At 47.1% G+C, this 22,081-nt stretch overlaps 1 protein-coding gene across 3 annotated transcripts in view; it reads left to right on the top strand.

Annotated features, from left to right (window-relative positions):
- The window catches only part of IQSEC2 (IQ motif and Sec7 domain ArfGEF 2), a 75,321-nt gene that overhangs the window by 3,505 nt on the left and 49,735 nt on the right, over positions 1-22,081 (top strand). For 2 of the 3 annotated variants that reach the window (XM_059910851.1, XM_059910847.1), the window contains exon 2: positions 20,383-20,412. In XM_059910851.1, coding sequence (XP_059766834.1) covers positions 20,383-20,412 — 30 coding nt within the window. Of the gene's footprint in view, positions 1-20,040; positions 20,113-20,382; positions 20,413-22,081 lie in introns of those variants that run through there. The other variant, XM_059910849.1, reaches the window with a different exon arrangement.

Here is a 22,081-nt window from a genome sequence, read left to right as displayed (position 1 = left end):
GCCTGTTCTGGGTTTGTAAGGAGTGGGTGAGAGACTGCCGCTGGAAGCCAGGGCAGGCAGGGTGGGTGTTGAGCAGCAGAGGCTGCAGCATTGGGGGAGGCTAGGTAGAGCTGGTACATGCTGGGCGCTCCTGGTCCCCAGGCTCCCTCTGGTGGAGGAAGAGGGGAGAGAGGGGCCTGGGCCCAGCTGCTGCTTGTTGAAGGGCCTCTCTGCCCAGGGACCCTGTCTGTCTGTCACCACAACCCACGTTTTACAGCTGAAGAAACCGAGGGCTCAGAGAAGTGAAGTAACACACCAGAGGTCACACTATCTGTGAGACAGACTCCCGAGCCTGTGAACTTGCCCTCTACCGCAGTTGATAGCAGCTGTCATGTCCACCCCCACCTATGTCATCCCCCCAGGATTCCCACATCCTCCCGCACTGTCTCTTCTGGACAGGTTCCCGGATGCCAGTCTGCCTTCTGCTGTGCTCTGGGTGTGGCCTTTCTAGTGCAGCATAGCGCACGATGAGGCCCGACCTCCTTCTGGCCACTGGGCCTCTCTGTACATGAGGTCTTTGCTTGCTTGTTTGTTTTTTTAGCAGCTGCTGGTCTCTGCAATGCTCAGGTCTTTTTCCCTGGAATTGTTACCCCCCACTCCCCATGGTTAGAGAAGAGCTCTGTTTTCGTTGTTGATCTTGGCCTGGCCCCCCTTGCAGTTCTGGCGCCTGGAATGATTTACAGGCGTGCTGGGGGCCACTGCTGAGTCCTCCACGCTGAAGAGAGCCGCATTTCCTACGATTTTTGCCTGGGCCCAGCTCCGGCTCTGCCGTAGGCGGTGGTGGGCTGAAGCTGGTTTGGTGGTAACTCTTCATCCTCTGCAACACCCCCCACCCCGAGCAGGCTGGCTTGCATTGGGGAACAGCAACCAGCAGGACCGGCCTGGTGTTCTCAACAGCCAGGGCAATGCGTGGTCTAGGCTCCAGGCACAGTTGCCGGGTTGTCTTGTGTGTGCGCTGGAGTGTCAGTGCGCTCCCCATGGGGGCTGAGGGCACTGGGAGGGAGGGAGGGAGCCCAGGGAGGGGCCTTGGGGAAGTCTGTCTCCTTTGGGGTATTGGGCACTTTTCCTGGGCGGGGGGTGGGGGTCTTTCCTTCTTCCCAGGAGGGAGTACCATTTCTCTCCCTCCCCCCACTGTGTTGGGAGCATTATACTTATGTGGGAGGCAATGATAATGTCGAATTGAATGAGAATTAGAGGAATCTTGCTTCTCAGTCAGATCTGGGGCGAGAATGGGGCTGTTGTCATCCACAAACATTTCTTGGCTGTGTGCACAGAGCAGGAGGGGCCCCCAGGCTGAGCAAACACCAGACTCTCTGCGCTTGAGGCTTGAGAGCCCTCCCACCCCCTTCCCTGGCCAAAGACACAGGGGACCAAGCCTGACCCACTGTAGTGCCGGTGCTTAGGACAAAATGGGTAGGAAGGGCAGTGAGGAGTGGAGGCCAGGCCACTGGTCAAAGACCTGGGCAGGGAGCTTTGGAGAGAGTGGGTGTCGGATGGAGGGGGAGGTGGGAGGAAGACCGGACCCAGGCTTGCCCTCTGCTACTCTTTCATCTGTCTCACCTCTGCCTCCTGTGGCCTCTGAGTTTGCTGGGAGCACAGAGGAGGCCTGGGGCATGGAGAAGGGGCCGCACATGTGCTGAGTGAGCCTCAGCCTTCTATGTGCCAGGCACCACCCTATGTGGCTTTATGTAACAATAGCTAACGTCTTTTTTTAACCTGCATTTACTGTGTGCCAAGCACTATTTGTTCTAAGTGCCTTCTGTGTATTAATTCATTCGATCGCCATATGAATCCTTTGATGTAGATACTGTTATTAAGTCCATTTCACAGATGAGGAAACCGAGGCCCAGAAAGGTTGGATAACTTCCCCAAGGTCACTCAGTGAATAAGTAGCAGAACTGAGAAGGAGTTAGAAGGAGCCCAGGTGGCCAGGCTCCAGAGTCCGTCCACAACGTTCTCACCCACCATTCCATGCTACTTCTTATCTCATTTGCACAGAGTCCATGCCAGGTGGATATTGGTATTATCCTCTTTTTTCAGACAGGGAAACGAGAGGTCAGAGAGGTGCGATGACCTGCCCAAGGTTACACAACTGCATGAGGCCCAGAACTATCTGGCTTCTGAGCCTTTGGTCCACCAATGCCTCCTGCAGGCAGGTGTGAAGACGGTAAAGATGCTCTGGGTGTGGCTCTGGGCTTCCCCCAGCAGAGCTCCTGGGACCACTGCTTGAGTCAAGCTCCCTCTCCTGATAGCCTCTTGGATTTTGACCACAGTCTCCTAATCGATGCCCTCCTGCTCTTGTTCCCTTGGGCCCCTGATGAGGTACAGCCAGACCAAGCACTTTGCCCCTTTTTATACCTTTATTTGTTTACATCTTGTGTCATCTCTACTAGTTTGAGGGCTCCGTCAGATTAAGATTTCATACACATATATCATGTGCACGTTGTGTCAGTCCCTCTGCTAGGTGCTGTGGGCGTAACTGAAGGAGCTAGAAGCTTGGAAAAACATAGCACAGCACATAGTAGCTGCTCAGTAAATGTTGAGTAGACAAATGATTGTCAGATTAAGTCCCGGTGCACTAATGGCCAGGGGTGCCTAAGGTGTTCTTCCTTTCAGGACTCCTGTAGAGAGAGATGACTCAACTTCAGGGTTCTCCTGGCTTCTCTGTGGCTTTTTCCTCATGCTCCCTGGAGCTGTTTGGCCTCTGCCCTCTGTGTTCCTCCCACTCACCAGTCTCCCAGTTCATAGGATGTCAGGGTAGCAGAGTCAGATGAGACTTCAGAGACATTTAGGCCAATCTGCTCATCATTACCTGTCCCTCCCATGCCATGGCCATGTCATACCATGTTCTTCTCCCTTAATGCGGGATCTTCTGTCCTGAAAGGAGCAAAGAGGCCTGCACAGGACCTGTGTGCCCTCTGCCTCATCCAGTGGGAAATTACTTATTTACCCATCAAATCTTTATTGGGCTCTGACCCTGGGCTAGGCACGGTGTCTTGGAGTCAGAATAAGACACAGCCCCTCTAGCTCATTCTCTGCTATGTTCCCTGGCAGAAGAATCAACACTTGTCATGGGGAAGAATGATGAGTAAATGACTTATTCCTCTGTTGTGGTAAGTCATTTAGGGCAAGATCATTTGCTAGTTACCCTCACTTCCTTGTGGTGTCAGGTCTCTCTCCAGGCATCCGTGTTGAAAAGCACTCACGCAAGTCTGCCTGTTTTTTGTTTTGGCTGCACAGTGTGGCATGCGGGATGTTAGTTCCCCGACCAGGGATTGAACCCGTGCCCCCCTGCATTGGGAGTGTAGAGTCTTAACCACTGGACCGCTGGGGAAGTCCTGGGACGCCTGTTCTTAAGCACTTAGGAGCTGAAGCTCTCTGGGACCTTCGCATATGGAGAAAAATGTGGTGCCGTGGGAAGGAGGAATTTCTGTGACTCTAGGCAAGTCACTTAACTTTCAGAACCTCCGTTTTCTCAAGTAGTCAATGGGGATAAAACTATTTTCTGATGGGTGCGATTCCTGTTTCCCCCCTCCCCCCAGCCCCACAAAAATGTATCAGAAAGTTTCCTGGCTGCCAAGCACACCCAGCAAGGTCCTGATCAGGATGAAAAAACCGAGGGATAAGGATGGAAAACAATACGTGAGGCTGCCCTGCCCTCTAGAGGTGGAATGTAGCAGACAAAACAACCCAGCCAAGATCGTCGCATCACATCCTTTTTAAAACAAACATGACAAGCCAGGGCTACACGACAGATCACGATGATTCCTCTAACATTTTAGAAGGAAATTTATCACAATTATCACCAGATATGTACCATTTCACTAATATCAAATGCATTTCTTTGTAGCTATGTGATACATACATATATATATATATATATATATATATTTTTTTTTTTTTTTAAGGGTAATAAGATTGCATATCTGGCTGGGCCTTGTGATTTCCTACTGGATTCCAGATGCAGTATACTGCATTCACCTGAATAAAACCAATATTTTCCTCTATAGAACCACTTTAGAATTATTGTCATTATATCTGTGATAAAAAGTACCTAATTTCTTCCTTTCCCCAAATTTCCTTACAAAACTGGGAGGCATCCCTCACAACTGTACATCTGATATGCTAGACAATTCATAAATGACCCATCTTGTCATGATTGTTGTGAGAATTCAGTGAGATGACAGAGAAGTGTTCAGCAGAGAGTGTGTGTTTACTCGGTGGTAGGCATTTTTATTATTAATAATAATAATTTTGCAAAATTCCGTGCCATGGAAGGGCAGGAACGAGAGGTCATGTGGGAGCTCATCACACTTCTGAGAGAGAGAGGGCCGTCCAGTGAATATTGTGCACCTGGGATGTGTCACAGCTTGTGCTATTGCAGGCAAGGAGTTCCACGATTAATAGTATACGCTTCTTGGCTTCAGGGAGCTCACAGTTGGGTGGAGAAGACAAATGTAACATGGTGTCTTGTGTGCTATGCCAGAGGGGAGCACGGGAGGCCACGAGTGCCCAAAGGAGGGACATCTACCCAGACTGAGGTGATGCCTGATCTGAGGCTTGGAGGATGAGTAGGGGCTAGCTAGGTGAAGAAGGACGGCATGTGGGTCGGTGGGAATTGGGAACCAAAGGGAGGTTAAGACGGAGGGGACAGCACGAGCAAATGTACAGAGGTATGAGACCAGCAGGGTATGTGGAGGTGGGGAGGGGAACACTTTTACCAGGTCAGTACAAACTAGAGCACAAACAGGGAGGCAGGGAGGATCCAGAGAAGAGTCTGACGACTTGGCTGGTGCAGATCATGAGGACACTTGAGTAGCGGGATAAGGAGCTTTATTCTGTTGCGAACTGGGAACCAACATAGAGTTCTAAGCTGAGGGAAGAGGTGTGTATTGTAGAGTATGGGGTGACGTGTTGAGAGCAGTGTATTGGAGAGATCCTGCTACAGGGCAATTTGGAAGATAGACTGGAGGGCATTCAGTGATGAGGCTGTGGGACAGTCTAGATGAGAGGTGATAAGGCCTGAACTTGGGTGGTGGGAGTAGAGATAATCTACTGGGGGAGAAAGACAGTGACAACACACTGATAAGTGCTGTGACAGAAGGGAGTGCAGCAACTCATGACCAGTAGGGTTTTAATAATATCAGCATAAACGTGAAGAACCTTCCAGCTGGAGGGACCCTTAAAAATCAGGCTGTTCATTTTACAGATGAGAAGACTGGAGCCTAGAGAAAGGACTTGTAGGAGGCCACTCAACGTGTGAGCAGAAGAGCTCTGATTAGAAAAGTCACTCTAGTGTTAATGCCAGTGTTTAAAGCATCATTCCTTAAATGTGCTATTTTATGCCTTGAAATCCTGTGAAGGTTGTAGGGATCATTGTCTTTGTCCTACAGATGAGAAAACCAGGCCTCCAGGAGGCTGGGTGATTTGCTGGGGAGGAAGCGATAAAGAGTAGGCATCACCTAAGTAAAGGATCTCTCGCTTCAGTGGCAGACAGACCCTCTGCTCTGGTTCAGCCCGTCAGAAATCAGATCGGTTAGATTCATAGCTGGGGTCTGTGGTTTCCTTTTCTCCACCCAGGCCCAGCCTTCTTTCTGCTGCTTTCTGCCTTGCAGGTCCTCATTTAATGTAACTGAGGCAGCTCAGAGGCAGTTTCTGGCTTGACAGCAAGGCCTGTCGTCCCCCTTTTTCTGTTTTCATGGAAGAGGGCGGGCCTGTGTCATCACTGTGTCCCCATTGCCTTAGGCAGGGTATCTCTAGCCTGGGTGGCTTTGTTTTGAGGCCCCCGGTATGATACGTAAAGAATGAGCTTTGAAAAAAAAAAAAAAAAAAAGAATGAGCTTTGGAGACAGACAGACCTAAGTTTGAATCTCGGCTCTGCCCCAACCAACTGGATGACCTCAGCTAGGTCATTTTACCTTCTCTGAGCTTTAGTTTCCTCATCTGTAAAATGGGATGACAATGCCCATCTCTCAGGATTGACCAAGATCATTTGAATGGCATTCCCTGATATTTGTAGGTGCTCAATAAATAGTCATTTCCGGGGGAAGAAAAGCAATGACATAATTCATGATTGTGCCAAAACATATGCTATCATACCTCATTTCATAATCATGATATTACCTAGGATTCTTCAGTTTTTATAGGAGATAAGTCATCCAGATATCTGGATAGCACATCATTACAATAGGACAACTTGAAGTTTAACAAAACAAAAACAAAACAAATCAAGAACAGTCATTTCCTTCTCCTTCATGAAATCTCCCATGGACAATGGACAATGACTTGAAGAATTCAGTGCTCAGCAAAGGTTTGCTTCCCCTGAAAACTGGTATATTTCCTCCTTCCTAATATGAGGCTGTCATGGCTCATTGTATCTTGCTTTCTGCCTCAGCTACCAGTTAATTTGAATTACAGCTCTAGCATCTTTGTTGATCTCTTTTTCTGAGCTCTTATTTTCTAGTTCAATTTTTATTCTTTCCTTATCTGTGTTATTAGAGTAATCCACCTCAAATCCTTTGTGACTCAGACAGGTATAAATAACTAATGGGTGTAAATAGTTGAATGAATGGAAGACTGGTGAGGCTGGACTGGTGATGGTGGGGTTTGAAGAGGACCAGAGGGTGGTGCAGGCTGGGGCACCTGAGAAGGCATCTGTGAGGAGTCGAGGGGTTAGTTAGGAAAGAGTCGGTCCTTCCCTGGTCCTTCACTGGTCTTGCTTCTGCTCTAGAAAGAAGCATGGATTTTGGAGAACAAGACTTCGCATCACCTAGAGTCATCAACCTCCCCATTTTATATGGACCGTGTGGGAGACTGAGGTCCAAAGAAAGAGGAGGGACTTGTTTTGAAAAATTAAATCAAAGCAGTACATATACATACTTTTATTTATTTTTTAAAAAAATACTTATTTATATAGGCTGCGCCAGGTCTTAGTTGCACCACTCGGGATCTTAGTTGTGGCATGTGGACTTCTTAGTTGCGGCATGCGAACTCTTAGTTGTGGCATGCATGTGGGATCTAGTTCCCCAACCAGGGATCAAACCTGGGCCCCCTGCATTGGGAGCGCACAGAGTCTTACCCACCGGACCACCAGGGAAGTCCCCATATACATAATTTTAAAGGGGCAAATAGTACACAAGGACATGCATGGTAATAAGCCAATGTCTCCCTGACCCCCACTTCCCAGCCCCCAGAGGTGACCACTTTTACCATTGAGGCTTTCTGGTGGTGACTTCATATCTCCAAATAAACATCCTTTGTTGGTTTTTTCTTCATTTATCAACTTTAAACATCATCTATTGACTTCTTTCTACTATGACAAGTGAGAATTTAGCTTATTTACAACACTTGACTCTTTTTTTCCCCCTTCCAAACTTTAATAATTATATTACTATTTTGGTTCCTCTATTAGTTACCTTTGTAACTTTGCTAGATACTACTTAGACTGTAATTTCTTATTCCATCAATTTTCCACAGTATCTCTTGACCACTCAGTTTGTAAGATATAGTTATTAGTGCCCCATCCTTCCCTCCATCTCTCCTCCACCTTTCCACCTCCCACTTTCTGTGTTCTGTACTTTTGCATCCAGCAAGGTTGACTACATTTGCATTCTGTTATGTAACAATAATTAGGTCTTCAGTGCTTTTCTGGACAGATTGACTTTAAAAGTTGACCACCAATACACGGTGTTTATGTGATTATGACTATGTCATATTATTCATTGCAGGGCCAAACAGTGTACTATAATTACACATCACTTCCCACAGGTCCACTGTCCCAACCTCTGTACTCCCAGGAAAATTTTCCTAGCATCAGGATCAAATGAATTTTCGTCTCTTATGCTCTACGAATTGCTCAAAGTCATGCCGCTTTTTACTTTGTTACATATTTGGGTCAGGACTTTCCACCTTATTGATCTATTTAGACTTTCCACCTTATCAATCTATTTATTTATTTATGTACTTACTTAAACTTACTGTTGTGTGGTGTTCCTTGAAACCACAGGATAATCATAGCACATCTTCTGGGGACATTTTATTTGAAGATTTTTTAGGAGGGGGATTTTTTTTAAAACTTCATACTGAAATATGTATACAGAAAAGTGCTCACATCACATGGTCAAGTTTCTACAAGCCAAACACACCTATAAAACCAACACTCCCCTCAAGGTCTGTTTTTCATTCACCCTACCTGGTACTCAGTGAGCCCTTTCAACTTGCTGCACCTTGTCTTTTCTTACATAATTTCTTTGGTAGTTTCCTGCCCTTCATTTTCTCTGTTTTCTCTTTCTGGAATGTCTGTTAGTTGGATGTTGAACTTCCTGGATTGATCCTCTAGGCTGCTCACCTTTTCTCTCATATTTTCTATTTTATAGTTTGTGAATGAGTTGATACAAAGTGAGATGTCTGTATATCCAGCTGACCTGTCCACTCGCTGGCTTTATTTTAGGTGAGCCGCCGGGGAAGTGGCAGTTGTAATGGGTGCCCCCCAAATGCCAGAATGAAAAGCACTTTATTCTGGGAGCACCAACATGCCACTAGGTGCCCTGAGTAATCCCAGATAGTTTAATTCCTTTGATATTTTGCCTAGGGATGAAAGCCAGGCAGCTTGTGTTTTGGATCTGGGAGTTGTCAGTGGGGGCACAGGGAAGGATTTCATGTACTTACCTTCAGTTTATCCCCCCGTTTTCAGCCCCTGATTGCTCCTACCCTCCCCTGTACCTACCATCTTCAAGTCTGGACTCTCTCTGGGCCTCTGCTGGCCTGACTGGCTCCCTCTCCAGCTGCAACCCCCTGAGTGGCGTTGCTGGCTCTCCTTCAACTGTGAACACTCTTCTCTTTGTTTTTTGCTCCCAGAAATTTGTTGAAATCTCTCACCCATTGATATCACCCTCTCCCATCCTCTTCACTGTTATGATTTCTTACCTTATTTTATTCCTTCACATTCTTTTCAGCAGGGTCCTGACAGAAGAGAGAGGTAAAGATTTATGCTCTTGAGGTCCAAACTAAGGCTAAAGCTACTTTTAAAAAATGGTTGTTTTGCTTTCTCAATCCAGATTGAGAATGGAAATTATTAGTCAACCCCCAAATACCCAACCCTGTATGGTCTCATTTTGGCATGTGTTGCCTCTGGCTCCAGCCCTGTCATGAGCATTCCTGTGGCAGCCTCCTGAGCACCCCTTTTCCTCAACCTCTGCCATCTAGACCATGCCATCAAGAGAACCCTCAGCTGAGGGACTGGAGACCTGGGTTCTGACCCCCACCCTGCCACTGCCTTCCTCTGTCTGAACCCCCGGGCTAGTCCCTCCACCTCTCAGGGTGCCCTCACTGTGACTTGAGAGGGTCTGGGTCTGCTGTGAGCTGTGCTTTGGCAGGATTGGGTGGGTGCTTGGAGAACAGCCTGGCCTCCTTTGCTTAGGCAGTGGGAGCAGGTGGGCCAGAGCTGGGCCCCAAGCACACAGGAGGGGGCTTTGAGGCTGAGCTGAGGCTTCTGCAATAGCAGGCTGCTCTTGCTGCGCCCCCTTCCGCCCACTGTCTCTGCCATCATGGCTGAACCTCCATCCTTCTGCCGCCAGCAGAGGGAAGCAAGAAGGGAGGGCTGGAGAGCCAGTTCCATTTTCCTTCTCTCTCTCTCTCTTTTTGTAATAGTGCTGAGCTGCTTTGGGCTGCAGTACCTGTGCCTAACCCCACCTTCCCTTTTTGGTGCCCCGCCTCCCATCCTTGAATGATTGTCTCTTCCAGAAGCACCCCCTGAATGCTCATGGTGTGGAGGGGAGATCGGAGCCAGATGAGGGAGAGAGGCCAAGCTGTGGGAGATGAAGTGCTGCCTAGCTCTGGCATGACAGAAGGAAGCCACAGCTGTAGCAGTGAAAAGCATTGGCTTTGGAATCATACAAACCTAGACTTGAGTCTCGGCTCCACTACTTATTAGCCCTGTGACTCTAGGTAAATCACGTTGCTACTCTGAGCCCCAGTTCTCACATCTATACAATGAGAAGAATAATAATGACCTTGCACAGCTGTTATGAAGATAACACAAGTCCTGGACCATTGTAGGTGCTTAATAATCACTTTATTCTTTTTGGATTATTAGAAGGCAGAAATGCTAAGGACCAAATAAATGCCGCTTTAGTGATTGAAAGGAGCAGGAGGTTAGGAAGGCAGCGTTTGACCTTGTCACTCTTTGGTTCGAGACCCCCAGGGGCTTCCTGGCAATTATACAATGAGGTTCACACTCTTGCCTGGTGTTCAATGCTGTTTTTGTTGTAGTCTCTGCCTGTCTTTCTTTTCTTTAAAATAAAAATGTGAAGTGATACTTGCCTCTTTATTTTCTGAAAAAGAAATTTGAAAAGTGATAGACAGATATTTCCTTTGATGCAGCAATCTTTATCATCATCATCATCGTCATTGTCATCCCAGGACTTTTCAATGAGCAGTGGTAACAAAGGACTAGAGGAAGAGTAATCATCAACAGAAAGATAACTAGCAACTGAAACCACCATGGGCTTTCATTTTGTTTCCCCACCACCATCTTGGCCTGTGGATCATGTGGATCCATTCAATGTCATGTGAAAAATGCTGAAAATGGTTACATTATCCAACAAGGTTTCTGATTTGTCCTGTGGTCCATCTAGTTTTTCTTCTCTTTAATTAACCTTATAAGATTTTCTTGCATGTCACTATTACCTCATCCATATGACTTCTATACTTGCCTATTTGTCATTTCTAGGTCTGATTCTTGGCTCAGATGGCCCCTTAGAAAGGAGTCTTCCCTCCACCTGAATTATCTTTCAAAAAGTTTTAACTTTGGCCTTTCACATCATCATGATTTAGGTGGCAGTTGAACTTGGGAGGCATCTTTGCCTCTCCCCTAGTGCTTTACCACTTCCTGGCTGTCACAAGTTGGTTTTCACACCACTTGTGGTCTAGGAAAGCTCTCGCATGCTCCTTTGGGTCAGGCCACAGCCCCACTCACCTTTCAATTAAATTTAGTTTTTATTTATTTATTTATTTTTTATTGGGGTATAGTTGTTTTACAATGTTGTGTTAATTTCTACTGTACAACGAAGTGGAGTTCCCTGTGCTATATAGCAGGTTCTTATTAGTTATGTATTTTATACATATTAGTGTATATATGTCAATCCCAATCTCCCAATTCATCCCCCTGCCCCCCCGCCCTCCCCCCACCCCCGCTTTCCCCACTCATCTTTCTAGCCACTCTGTTCCCTTCCTGACCTGCATTCAAGTTGTACTGAAGTATCTAGGATACCCTCGGTAAAGTGGACTTCTTTATGGGTCCATGCCTATATTCTGGCTGTTCTCTTGGCCAAGAATACCTTTTACCCCTGTCTACATGGCAGATGTCTACTCAACTGTTGAGGAACATCTTCAGTCTCTCACTGATCCAGGCACTTGGAAACAGTGAACAAAACAGACCTCTGTCCTGCTGAGCTGACAACATTCTAGTGTGTGAATGTAGGGGGTGGGGAAAGAAAAGAAACAAATAAACAAGAAGATACAAAAATATGTCAAATAGTAATAAGTACTATGGAGAAAAATAAAGCTGGGCAGGAGAATGGGAGTGCAGAAGGCCGGTCAACCCTACCATAGCCAATATTTGCACGCCCATTAGTAAAAGCAGCCTTTTCTCATTTAAGCATTTTCTAATGTTATTACATACTCATTACAACCATAATCCTTCCAACAACTTTATCAGGTTAGTGCTATTATTTTCTTTATCGGTGAGCAAACTGTGCCTTAGAGATGTAAATCACATAGTTAGGAGGGGCAGAGCTGGGATTCAAACCTCGGCCTGTCTGACCCAAAGCCTGTGCTCATAACCTCTAAGCCATTGTGCCCCCAGCAAACCTCACAACAACTCTCTGAGATTGGAATTATTATACCTATTTTATAGTTGGGGAAGCTGAGGTTCAGAGAGGGGAATGGACTCATCCATGGTTGCACAGCAAATAAATGGATTTGAACCTAGATCTGTCTAACACTCAAGGTAGGCCCTTCTACCAACCTTGAGGCCTAGGGACCTATGGACCTGCCTGCCTCTATGTTTGTGCAGCCCATGCAAGGTACCAGTTGAGGCCACTGGCCCTTCCCCCTTCTCTTCCCACCTGTAGTTCATATGGAGCCTTGAGATGTGTATGGATACCCCAGCCCACATCCAAACCCTGTCTATTTTCCCTTCCCATTGACCACCCACTGGGCCTAGCAGATGGACCTGGATAATAAGACCACACAATTCCTGCAAGTAAGCTCAAGAAATATGGACAGGGAATTCTGGGTTCCAGGTACCTGAGTGCAGTCTAGAAGGGAGAGGGCCAGAGATCCTGATGGGCATATTCTCTTGGCCCCACAGACCCTTTACCTCACAGAGAGAGGTCTCTGAAGTGTGATGTCCAGTGTAGGACCTTCTGTTTCCCAGTACAGCCTATGATATTGCAATTTGTAAAAAGCTGGGCTCCGTGATCCTCCTCCTTTGGCTTCCTGAACTAGGTCCTGCTTTGCAGTGGGGGTGGGGGCTGCGGTGGGGCTGGTGTTCCATGGGCCTGGGCCTTCCGGATCTCTGGCCAGTGAAGAACGGAGCCTTCCCAGCAACTGCCGCTAGAAGTGTACACAGACCCTTGGGTCCCCTTCACAATATTTTGTTCATAAGTATCTCAGGATACTTCATTTCTTAGGAAATTTTTAAAAAGTATACACTTAATGCATTCTTCCATTCGAAAATTTAGAAAAACTTAGAAAAGTAGAGGAGAAAAACATTACCCATAATTACAACACACAGAGGCAGCTACTCTGAACATTTGATGTATTTCCCTTGTTCTCTGCGTTCTTTTCATCTGATTGAAATAACACAGCACATACAATTTTTTCTTGCTTTGTTCGTTTGAACATTTCCCCATGTAATTGCATATTCTTCAGAAGCATCATTTTTAATGGCAACTGATATACCATAATGTACTTAACCATCCTCTCAACATGCTGGGCCTATTTTTTTCACTGGTTTTTATTTATTTGTTTTTTTGTTTGTTTGTTTATTTATGGCTGCGCTGGGTCTTTGCTGCTGTGTGCAGGCTTTCTCTAGTTGCAGCGAGCGGGGCCACTCTTCGTTGCGGTGCACAGGCTTTTCATTGCAGCGGCTTCTCCTGTTGCTGAGCATGGGCTCTAGGCGCACGGGCTTCAGTAGTTGTGGCACGCGGGCTCAGTAGTTGTGGCTCGCGGGCTGTAGAGCACAGGCTCAGTAGTTGTGGCGCATGGGCTTAGTTGCTCCACAGCATGTGGGATCTTCCCGGGCCAGGGCTCAAACCTGTGTCCCCTGCATTGGCAGGCGGATTCTTAACCACTGTGCCACCAGGGAAGTCCTTCACAGGTTTAAATCATGCTGCAGTAGGCATCTTTGCACATACAGCTTTTAGGGAACTTAGAGCTTTTAGGGAACTGGCCTTGTATAAGAACAATTGTATTCAGCTTATTTCCCTTTCTAGATGGTCCCTCTGGCTGGGTCTGATTCATACATATAGTCATTCATTTATTCATTCAGTCCATCATCACATATTTACTCTGTACCCCTGTGGACCAGACCCTGGGAACTGGGGGCACAGGCGTGACTAAGACATGGCCCCAGACTGCCAGGAGGCCCCAGTCTACAGGGAGAATCAGGCATGGAAACGGACACTTTCAAAACAGTTTGATCAGAGCTGTGATGGAGGCAAGAAAAGGATCCTGTGGGAGAACAGAGGAGGGGCTCCTCATCCAACTTAGGGACATTAAGATAAGCTTCCTGGCGGAGGTCTTGCCTAAATGAGTCACGGAGGATGAATAAGAGTTGGCTGGAATACGAAGGGGAACTTCCTGTTAAACACAACTAATTGAGTAAACTTATTTATCTCTGCTGCTTCCCCAAATCCCACTGAAATTGAGTAAAGGAATAAAAAAGGTAGAAACACAAGGTCTGGGATGCTGACCAGAAGTAAACTATTCCACCCAGCAAGCCCCAGAAATGCTCGGGAATCAGAGGTACCGTGAAGCACAGAAGGCAGGATGAGGCATGGAACTGAAAACAAGGAGAATATTGAAAGTCTGTGAACAGACCCTCTTGGCCCCTCCCTGACCCCATTCAGCCGGGACACCCCTCCCCAGCTCCATCTCTACAGATGGAGGGTGATTCTTTGGAAAAATTTAAGTTAGGAGCCTCCAGGCTTGGGGACACCAGGCACAGTGGAGGATGGGGGTGAAACAAGGCTGCAAGCAAAGGGATCTGTACCCTAAAGTGGTGGAACCTCAGCCTCCTTCCACTTGCCTACCTCCAGGACACCAAAGTCAGGAGCACATGAGACAGAAAAAGTTTCTTCTCTGGGGAAACTGAAAGGCCCCTGACAGAGGCCTCCAAAAGATGACTTGTGGGAGTCCTCCAACAAAAGAACAGGCTCTCAGCCCATAAACTCTGTAGTGAAGCCCCTCACCGGGCCAGCTCCATCTACACACAGAGCTTCCCGTCATGGGAACTGATCGCCAGGGCTCACCAGCCAAGGACCCTTAAAGTAGGTATATTTCATTTTATGTAAGTTAAACCTCAATGTAACTGGCATTAAAAAAAAAACAAGCCTTAGGTAGCCAGAGATGATCAGATAGTACAAGGCTATTTGAGGAAGCCCATCAACCTGCAAGAATGACCCAAAAAGCAAACAAACAAACAAACCAAAAAACTTGGAAGGAACAGAGGTAATGAAGAGAGGGGAAGAAACCTGGGAAATTTAAGATAGTGAGAGCCAACATAAAGATTTCAGGAGAAGGATTAGAAAATAAAAGTTGAGGAAATATCCTAGGAAGCAGAATAACAAGGCAAAGAGATGGACAACAGAAGAGAAAAGATGAGAACATGGGAGGATCAGTTGAGGAACTGCAACATCCAACAATAGGAGTTCCAGAAATAGAGAATGGAGGAAACAGCAGAAAGGAAAGGATCAAAGACATGATACAAGAACAAGTCCCAGAACTAAAGGAATGAAAATCCCACCGAGTAACCAGCAACATAAATGATTGATTAAAAAAAAAACCCACCAAGGTATGCCACGGTGCAATTTCAGAATACCAGGGATAACGAGAGGATCCTAAAAGCTTCCAGAAGAAAAACATATCATGTACAAAGGATCAAGAAAAAGAATGGCATTGGACTGCTCAACAGCAGCACTGGAAGCTGGGAGGCAATGGAGCAAAGTGTTCTCAAAATTCTGACAGACCATAATTTCCAACCTAGAAGCCTATACTCAGTTGAATTATCAATCAAGGGTGAGGGCGCAATAGAGACATCTTCAGACAAAGGAGAGCTAAAGATTTTATGTCCTAGGCCTCCTTTCTGAGGAAGCACTGGAGAATGTGCTCCAGCAAAATGCAGGCATAAACTCAGAAAAAAGGCCAAGGAATCCAGGAAACAGGAAATTAACACAGAAGAGAGGTGAAGGGAATCCCAGAGTGATGGAGAAGGGAGCAGATCTACGGGCAACCTTGTGCAGGCCTGGAGAGCAACCAGTCTGGATTGCAGCGAGAATGATGTCTCAAAGGGAAAAAAAAATCTGATGGATTACCTGATGTGTCAGAACACATTGAGAAGAGAAATGCACTACTCACAAAGTTTGGGGAGAATTGATCATATACATGAAGAAAACTAAGCAAGCAAAAAAAAAATAAATAAATAAATAAATAAATAATCATCAACACCAGGGAAAAGAAAAAGTTGTATGGGAAGGAAAATGTAATTATAGCAAATGATGTGATTTACTCATTATTAGTATCGATGCAGTCATGATAATGTAAGCCACCAATATTGATTTAACCAAAACTTTGTGCTATAACTACAGTGGTAGAACGGGAAGGAAGGACAGTGCACCCGCATAAGAACTGGGGGCTAGAGGCGGTTATGTGTGTTAGGGAGCCCTACCCTCTCCCTGCACGGTAGGAATTCAGTACATGATATACAAAACTGAAAAAAATAAATCAAGAAATAGAAGTATGCATGTGTTCCTTAGAAATGAGGAGGTAAATACCCGAAAAAGTAGTTAAAAGACTTGAAAACAGTTTGTCTCTGAGAGTGGGAGTTGGGGGTGAGGAGGGGTAGAGTGGGGAATTTGTGTGTTTTGTTTTGTTTTAATCCTTGCAGTACTATGTGACTTGAAAATCTATATGCATGTATTACTTTGGTTAAAAAAAAAGTTTAAAGGGCACACACACACAACAACGCCAAAAATGGATTAGCAATATAAGCGTATACTTTAGAAATATGAAAGTAAACTCAGAAAAAGGTAACTAAGAGAGTTGAAAAGGAAACTTTTATTTTGAAGATCCTTTCAGAATTTGACTTTTTAAACTAGTTTACATATCACTTTAATAAAATTTAAAATAATTTTTAAAAACATAAAGAGGAGCAAGAGTGTTCCAGGGAACAAATACCAGATGTTCTAAGAAAGTAGATGGGAGGGCGGAGTAAGATTTAGAGCTTTGGAGAGTTTGGGCTTGACTGGCACGGAAGTCTGTGGGAAAATCGTCTGTGGGAAAATTATCGGTGAGAAAATTAGTGAATGTTTGAAGCAGCAGAACCACATCAACTGATTTGTGCTTGAGAGATGTTCCTTTAGCAGCCAGTGAGACAAGGTGGTTGCCCATTGAAGAGACTTGCAGTTAGACAAGTTGATGTTTGGGAGATCAGTTGCCTGGCTGCCCCAGGGCTGGTTCTCAGCATTTAGAGAGACTTTTATGATTCCCTGGGCCAGGGTACCCCACCTCTTTCTCCTCAGGACACTTCTAGGAGGAGCCCTGTACACAGTAGCTCTTCAAGTCTCCTTTAAAAAATGTACTTCTGTTCGTGTCCAAGCTCCTTTCTGTTGGACACCTGATTTTGTAGACGTGTTGCTCAAATGCTGGCTTGAGAAACAGTCTCTCTTTCTCAGGTAACTTTGCATATCTCGTTTCTGATGCGTTTTTGGTTTATTAGTTTAGGTCTCAGAGGACAACCTTATTTATCTAATTCCAGGTTCTTGGGAGAGAGGCACCTTATTGTGTTCTGAGGTACTGTTTATAGATAGCTTGGAGGGTCAAAATGAGAGGCAGGGAATCCAGTCAGGAGGTGAGAGCAGCAACCCCAGTATGGCAACTCAAAGGCTTCTATTCTTTTGAGTTATTCTGCCCTGTTGTCCCCATAAGTCCCCCAAACGTTCAAGAACTGTCGATATTTTGCCATTTATTCTCCCATCTGCCAGATTGCCCCTTGTACCTGGAAGCAGCAATGTCAAAATCCTTGGTCTCATTACATGCCTGAGTTTTTGGTTCAGCAAATATGGTCACTATACTCATAGGCTTCAACCAGTTACTGTTTATTGAGCATTACTCTTGAGGATGGGAATTGGCATAGACAAGCCTTTTGAGAACCCTGGGGTCTGAAGTGGCCTTCCATTGGGAGAAAGCCATAGGAGTAGCAGGAGAAATCCATCTCCTTTCCTGACATGGATTGATAAAGGGAGGTACCCTGGTACCCTGGTATCTGGTACCCTGGGTCTTTGTTTCTACCCATAGGTAGCTGAACCCAATTGATAAAAGAGAGAAACTTTGGGATTCCGAAGAAACTAAGTATCTTAGGGCCTGAAGATTGGAACTCAACTAACACAGCCCCCTTGTTTTATAGGTGACGAACCAAGGTCCAGAGAGTAGTGATTTCTCCAATTCTATGCTGCCAGTTAGGGAATGAGCCATAATAGAGCCCAGCATTCTTTCTACATCTGTGCTACCTCACAAAAGAATGGCGGTCCAGCTTCATGGAGTAAGGGGTGGATTGACCATTGGGCTGGGCATTAGTCCTGAAGAGGTGTAGGATAGCACAGTGTTAATGATGATGGTTCTCTAGATGTAACTAATAATTTGTATACTAAACGCATAAGAGCCTGTAAACCCCTGAGGTGGCATGCACCCCCGCACTGAGGGTCATAAGATGCCGTATACCCTCGAACTAGTAAGAATCAGTCCACAGTGAGGAGAGCTGGCTAATTCACTCTGCCTCATGGCGTGGAGCTCTTTTGCTCCCCGTAGCTGCCATCTTGAGGACTGTAACATCATACAGAAGTGCTTTTGGAGCAGAGGTACATATCTGGTAATCTCTCCTAAGAAAGAGCCTGTCAGGAAGTGCCTGTCCTGACTTTGGGGGACGAGGATAAGGGAACTCACCTTAACGATGCGTAAGTGCCCAGCACTGAGCTGCTGGTGCAGTGGAGCGTGGTGGTAAGAGCATGAGCTGTGGGGTCCAGGCCAAGTTCCCCTACTTGTGTGCCATGGGGCAAATCATTTCAACTTCTCTGAGTCTCAGTTTCATCATCTTAAAATTGGATGAGTAATTCCCACTTTGCAGGATCAAAGGAGGTCATGTACCAAAAGAGCCTGCCACCCTGCCTGGTACATAGTAGGTGCCCGGTGATTGTTCATGTGCCAATGGAGATGATTATATATGTGGCTTATGCTCTGAAGTATAATAGATTGAGGCAAGGGGCCAGTCTGTGAGCAACTTGAGGGTTTATATTCCTGAGTCGGGGCCTGGTATATAGTAGATTGAATACGTGTGTGCTGGGGGTTTTGGGGTGGGGTGGCGAGGAGACCAGCCTGCCTGGAGCAGAGGGTTCGTGTTAGGGAGAAAGGCTGAGGGGCTTAGCCTCCATCCTGTTGACAGCTGGGGAGTCATTGAATTAGGCCCATCTGATCTGGTACCTGCGAATAATTGAGCCAGGCCTCAGAAGAAATCTTGCTGCTGCAGAGTGAGATGGAAAGTTTTAATAAATGTGAAAAGGTGCTCTGTGGCCCTGGTCCTCTGTCCCTTTAGGGGGCTGCAGAGGCTAACGATTGGACCCACTGTTGTCCACTGTGCCAGGCTGAACCTCACAGCCACCCCACCCTCCTGCCCCCCTCCCCTCCCCTGTCATGTCATTTTACAAGTGAGAAAGCTGAGGCTGGACATCAGGGAGTGCCTTCCCTAGGAGTATATGGCTAGTAAGTAGCAGAACTGGAAGCAATGGCCTCACCCACTGCCTGCGCTCCTGCACCCAGATGCTTGCCTGCCCCACCTGGCCGGTGGGCGCTCCATTCACTCTTCCAACAAATACTCACTCTCAGCTCCGCCTCCCCTCCCCGCGTGTCCCTCTCACTTTGCACTCAGCATAGATGACTCTCCCCCCACTCAGGTCCCCTCACTAAGGTCGCTTCTTGGTTCTCTCACCTGGGGACAGAGCCTGTGATGTGTTCATCTCTGTCTCCTCCGAAGTCTGCAGTGGGAGTGGGGGTGGGGGAGGGAGGGCAGAAAAGGAGGAAGAAGAGGACAGAGGGGACGGGGAAGCCACTTCACACACTCTCCCCGCTTCTTCCAAGTGCCCTGGTTCTTCTTCCTCCCTTTCCCCACCCCCAAGGACAGTTCCACTGTTCCTCCCCTACACACACACACACACAGACACACACACACACACACACACACACACACACACACACACACACACATTCTTTTAGGGAGGAACAGCCGGAGGGGGTGTGGGTCCGGTTTCACTCATTCTCTCAGTCCCCTCAAAGCTGTCCCCAGTGCCACTCTCTTCTCTTGCCCTTCCTTTGCCTCTGAGGGGGCCTCACAATGAAGAAGGCAGACCAATGTAGTAGAAAGGAGCCCAGCAGCTGACTCACTCACCCTCTCAGCCTCATTCTTGTCATCCGGAAAATAAGCAGGTTGGACCAGGCAATTGGCAAAGCCTTTTCTATGTTGTTAATAATACCTGGCATTTGTCTGCTGGGCTGCAAAGGGCTTAATCATCCCAACAGCCCTGCAAGGATTGGCCTCGTGTTACAAGTCAGGAGACTGAGGCTCAGATTCCAAGCAGGGAGGTGACTTGCCCAGGTCACAGGGCTGGTAAGTGGCAGAGCCAGTATCTGAGGCTTGGTCTCTCGGTGTTTAAACCTCGGGCTCTGCCCCTGGCCACAGCTGCAGGCTGCCTCTCAGCCACTCCGAGGAAGGCTTCTCACCATGACCCACTAGGCTAGAACATGGTTGGCTCCTGGCACCTCCTTGACCTCACCTCCAACCACTCTTCCCCTCACTCATTCCACGCCGGCCACGCTGTCCTCCTCCCTGTCCCAACAACTGGCCAGGCCCTCCGCCACCTCATGGCCTCTGCACTGGCCATTCTCTCTGCACGAAATGCCCTACCCTTCATTTTCATGATGCGTGCTAGGTGTCGGGGCCGCTGCGTAGGGCAGAGGGAGGAGAGGAGTAGAGGGCATATGCTGACTGTCGGGTTTTTTCTCTGTTTCTTTCAGATCTGATGGTGAGAATTCCAGAACAGTCAGGTCAGTACCTCCTTTCTTTAGTAGTACTTGGGAGTTGGGGCAGGGACTGGGGTGGGGGCCTCTGGCTTGTCACTTCGGGATCCATGGGAGGGGTGGGGGCCAACTCCAGGGGTTTTGTCCCATTGGTATTAGGGGTGGGAAGGGGGCAAGCGTAGGGAGGGGGTTGAAAACTCTTCCTTAGTCTTTCTGACCCTAGCTGATTTGGGGGCTCGGCTGAACACTGGAGGGGCTCATGGGAGCTACCCAGATGGGAAAGCTGACCTGCAGAGAGGTCAGCTCTGGACCCGGGACCTTCTCCCCCTCTCCTCCCGGGAGAAGGGGACACGATAGAAACAGGGCTTCCCTGGTCTGGCGTTTGTGCTCCACCCTGACCTGCACTAGCCCTGAGTAGTGTGGTTTGGATGGACTTTTGATGTGACACATTCCAGTCATTAGAAATATACCTTATATTTCAGGTAATGTTACACTTAAATATACCTTATATTTAAGTGTAACAAGCGCACTTTTTTTTTTTTTTTTGCATGCTTGGTGAAAAAGGTTTACAAGCATCAATCAGTAAGTTTTCAGGATGTGATCAATCTGCCATTTGGGGGTAAAACTGGGGTAGGGGCAAGGACTATTAGTGCATTTCCCAGGCCTTAACCCATCAGAAGCTTCGTGAAAACACAAGTGTCAAGGATAGGGACTATGTGGGAATGATGGGGGGCTCAGGGTAGGGCCCAGTCAGAGAGCATCCAGGCCAGGGGTGATGCAGTGGGCCTCTGAAATGAGATGGGTCCAGGCAGCAGAGGCATGAGATGGGCTCACTCAGTTCCAGCCAAGGCTGCAACTAACATATATAGCACCTACGTGAAGAGTAGAATCCACTGCGTGGATCAGTTGGAGGAATGTTCCCTTTCCACAGGGCTCCTGCAGCCCCTCACCAGGGTTCCCGGCTCAGTGAGTAGAGCACAGGTTGAATTTCAGCCGCGACTCATACCCTCTTGGCTGCACTGTGGGTTTGGAGAAAGACAGCTTGGGCTGACTCCGAGCACAGGCCCCCAGACATCCCCGTTGATATGCCTGCGACTTGTCAAGGAACGCGACTGAAAGTGTCTCTAGCTCTTCCCGGCAGGGGAGTTCCTAGGACCTATAGCTCAGGGTGTTTAATAGTTATCATAATCATAAATCACATGATGATGTACGTTGGGCCTTTACAACTTACAGAAGTTGTCAGGGACTTTCTTTTGTTTGATCCTCCCAGTGACACTGTAGGTGGAACCTGGGCTGCCCTTATCATCATTATTTTACAGTTGAGGAAACTGAGGCTCACGCTGGTTATGGGTTTTGCCCACAGCCATGAAACTTATTTATGGCTGAGCCAGGATTCAAACCCAGGTCTGCCTGGCACCAAGCCCAGAGCCCTGCCCACGCCATCCCTACAGGAGCTCTTGACAGCCTTGCAGATAATAATAATCATCCTCATCCTCATCCTAATATTAGTAATCATAGCAGTTATCATTTGCTCCTCACATACTAAGAACTCTGAATGTGATCTTATTTAATGCTCACAACAGCCCTATTAGGCATGGATTGGGATCCCTGATTTACACATGAGGAAAATGAGGTTCCCCAGAGGGTCAGTGCCTTGCCCAAGGAAATAAAAGCAATGGGGCAGGGTGGCATCACT

The sequence above is a fragment of the Balaenoptera ricei genome, chromosome X (genome assembly GCF_028023285.1).
Source record: "Balaenoptera ricei isolate mBalRic1 chromosome X, mBalRic1.hap2, whole genome shotgun sequence".
Lineage (NCBI taxonomy): Eukaryota > Metazoa > Chordata > Mammalia > Artiodactyla > Balaenopteridae > Balaenoptera > Balaenoptera ricei.
This window is presented reverse-complemented; position numbering and strand designations above follow the sequence as displayed.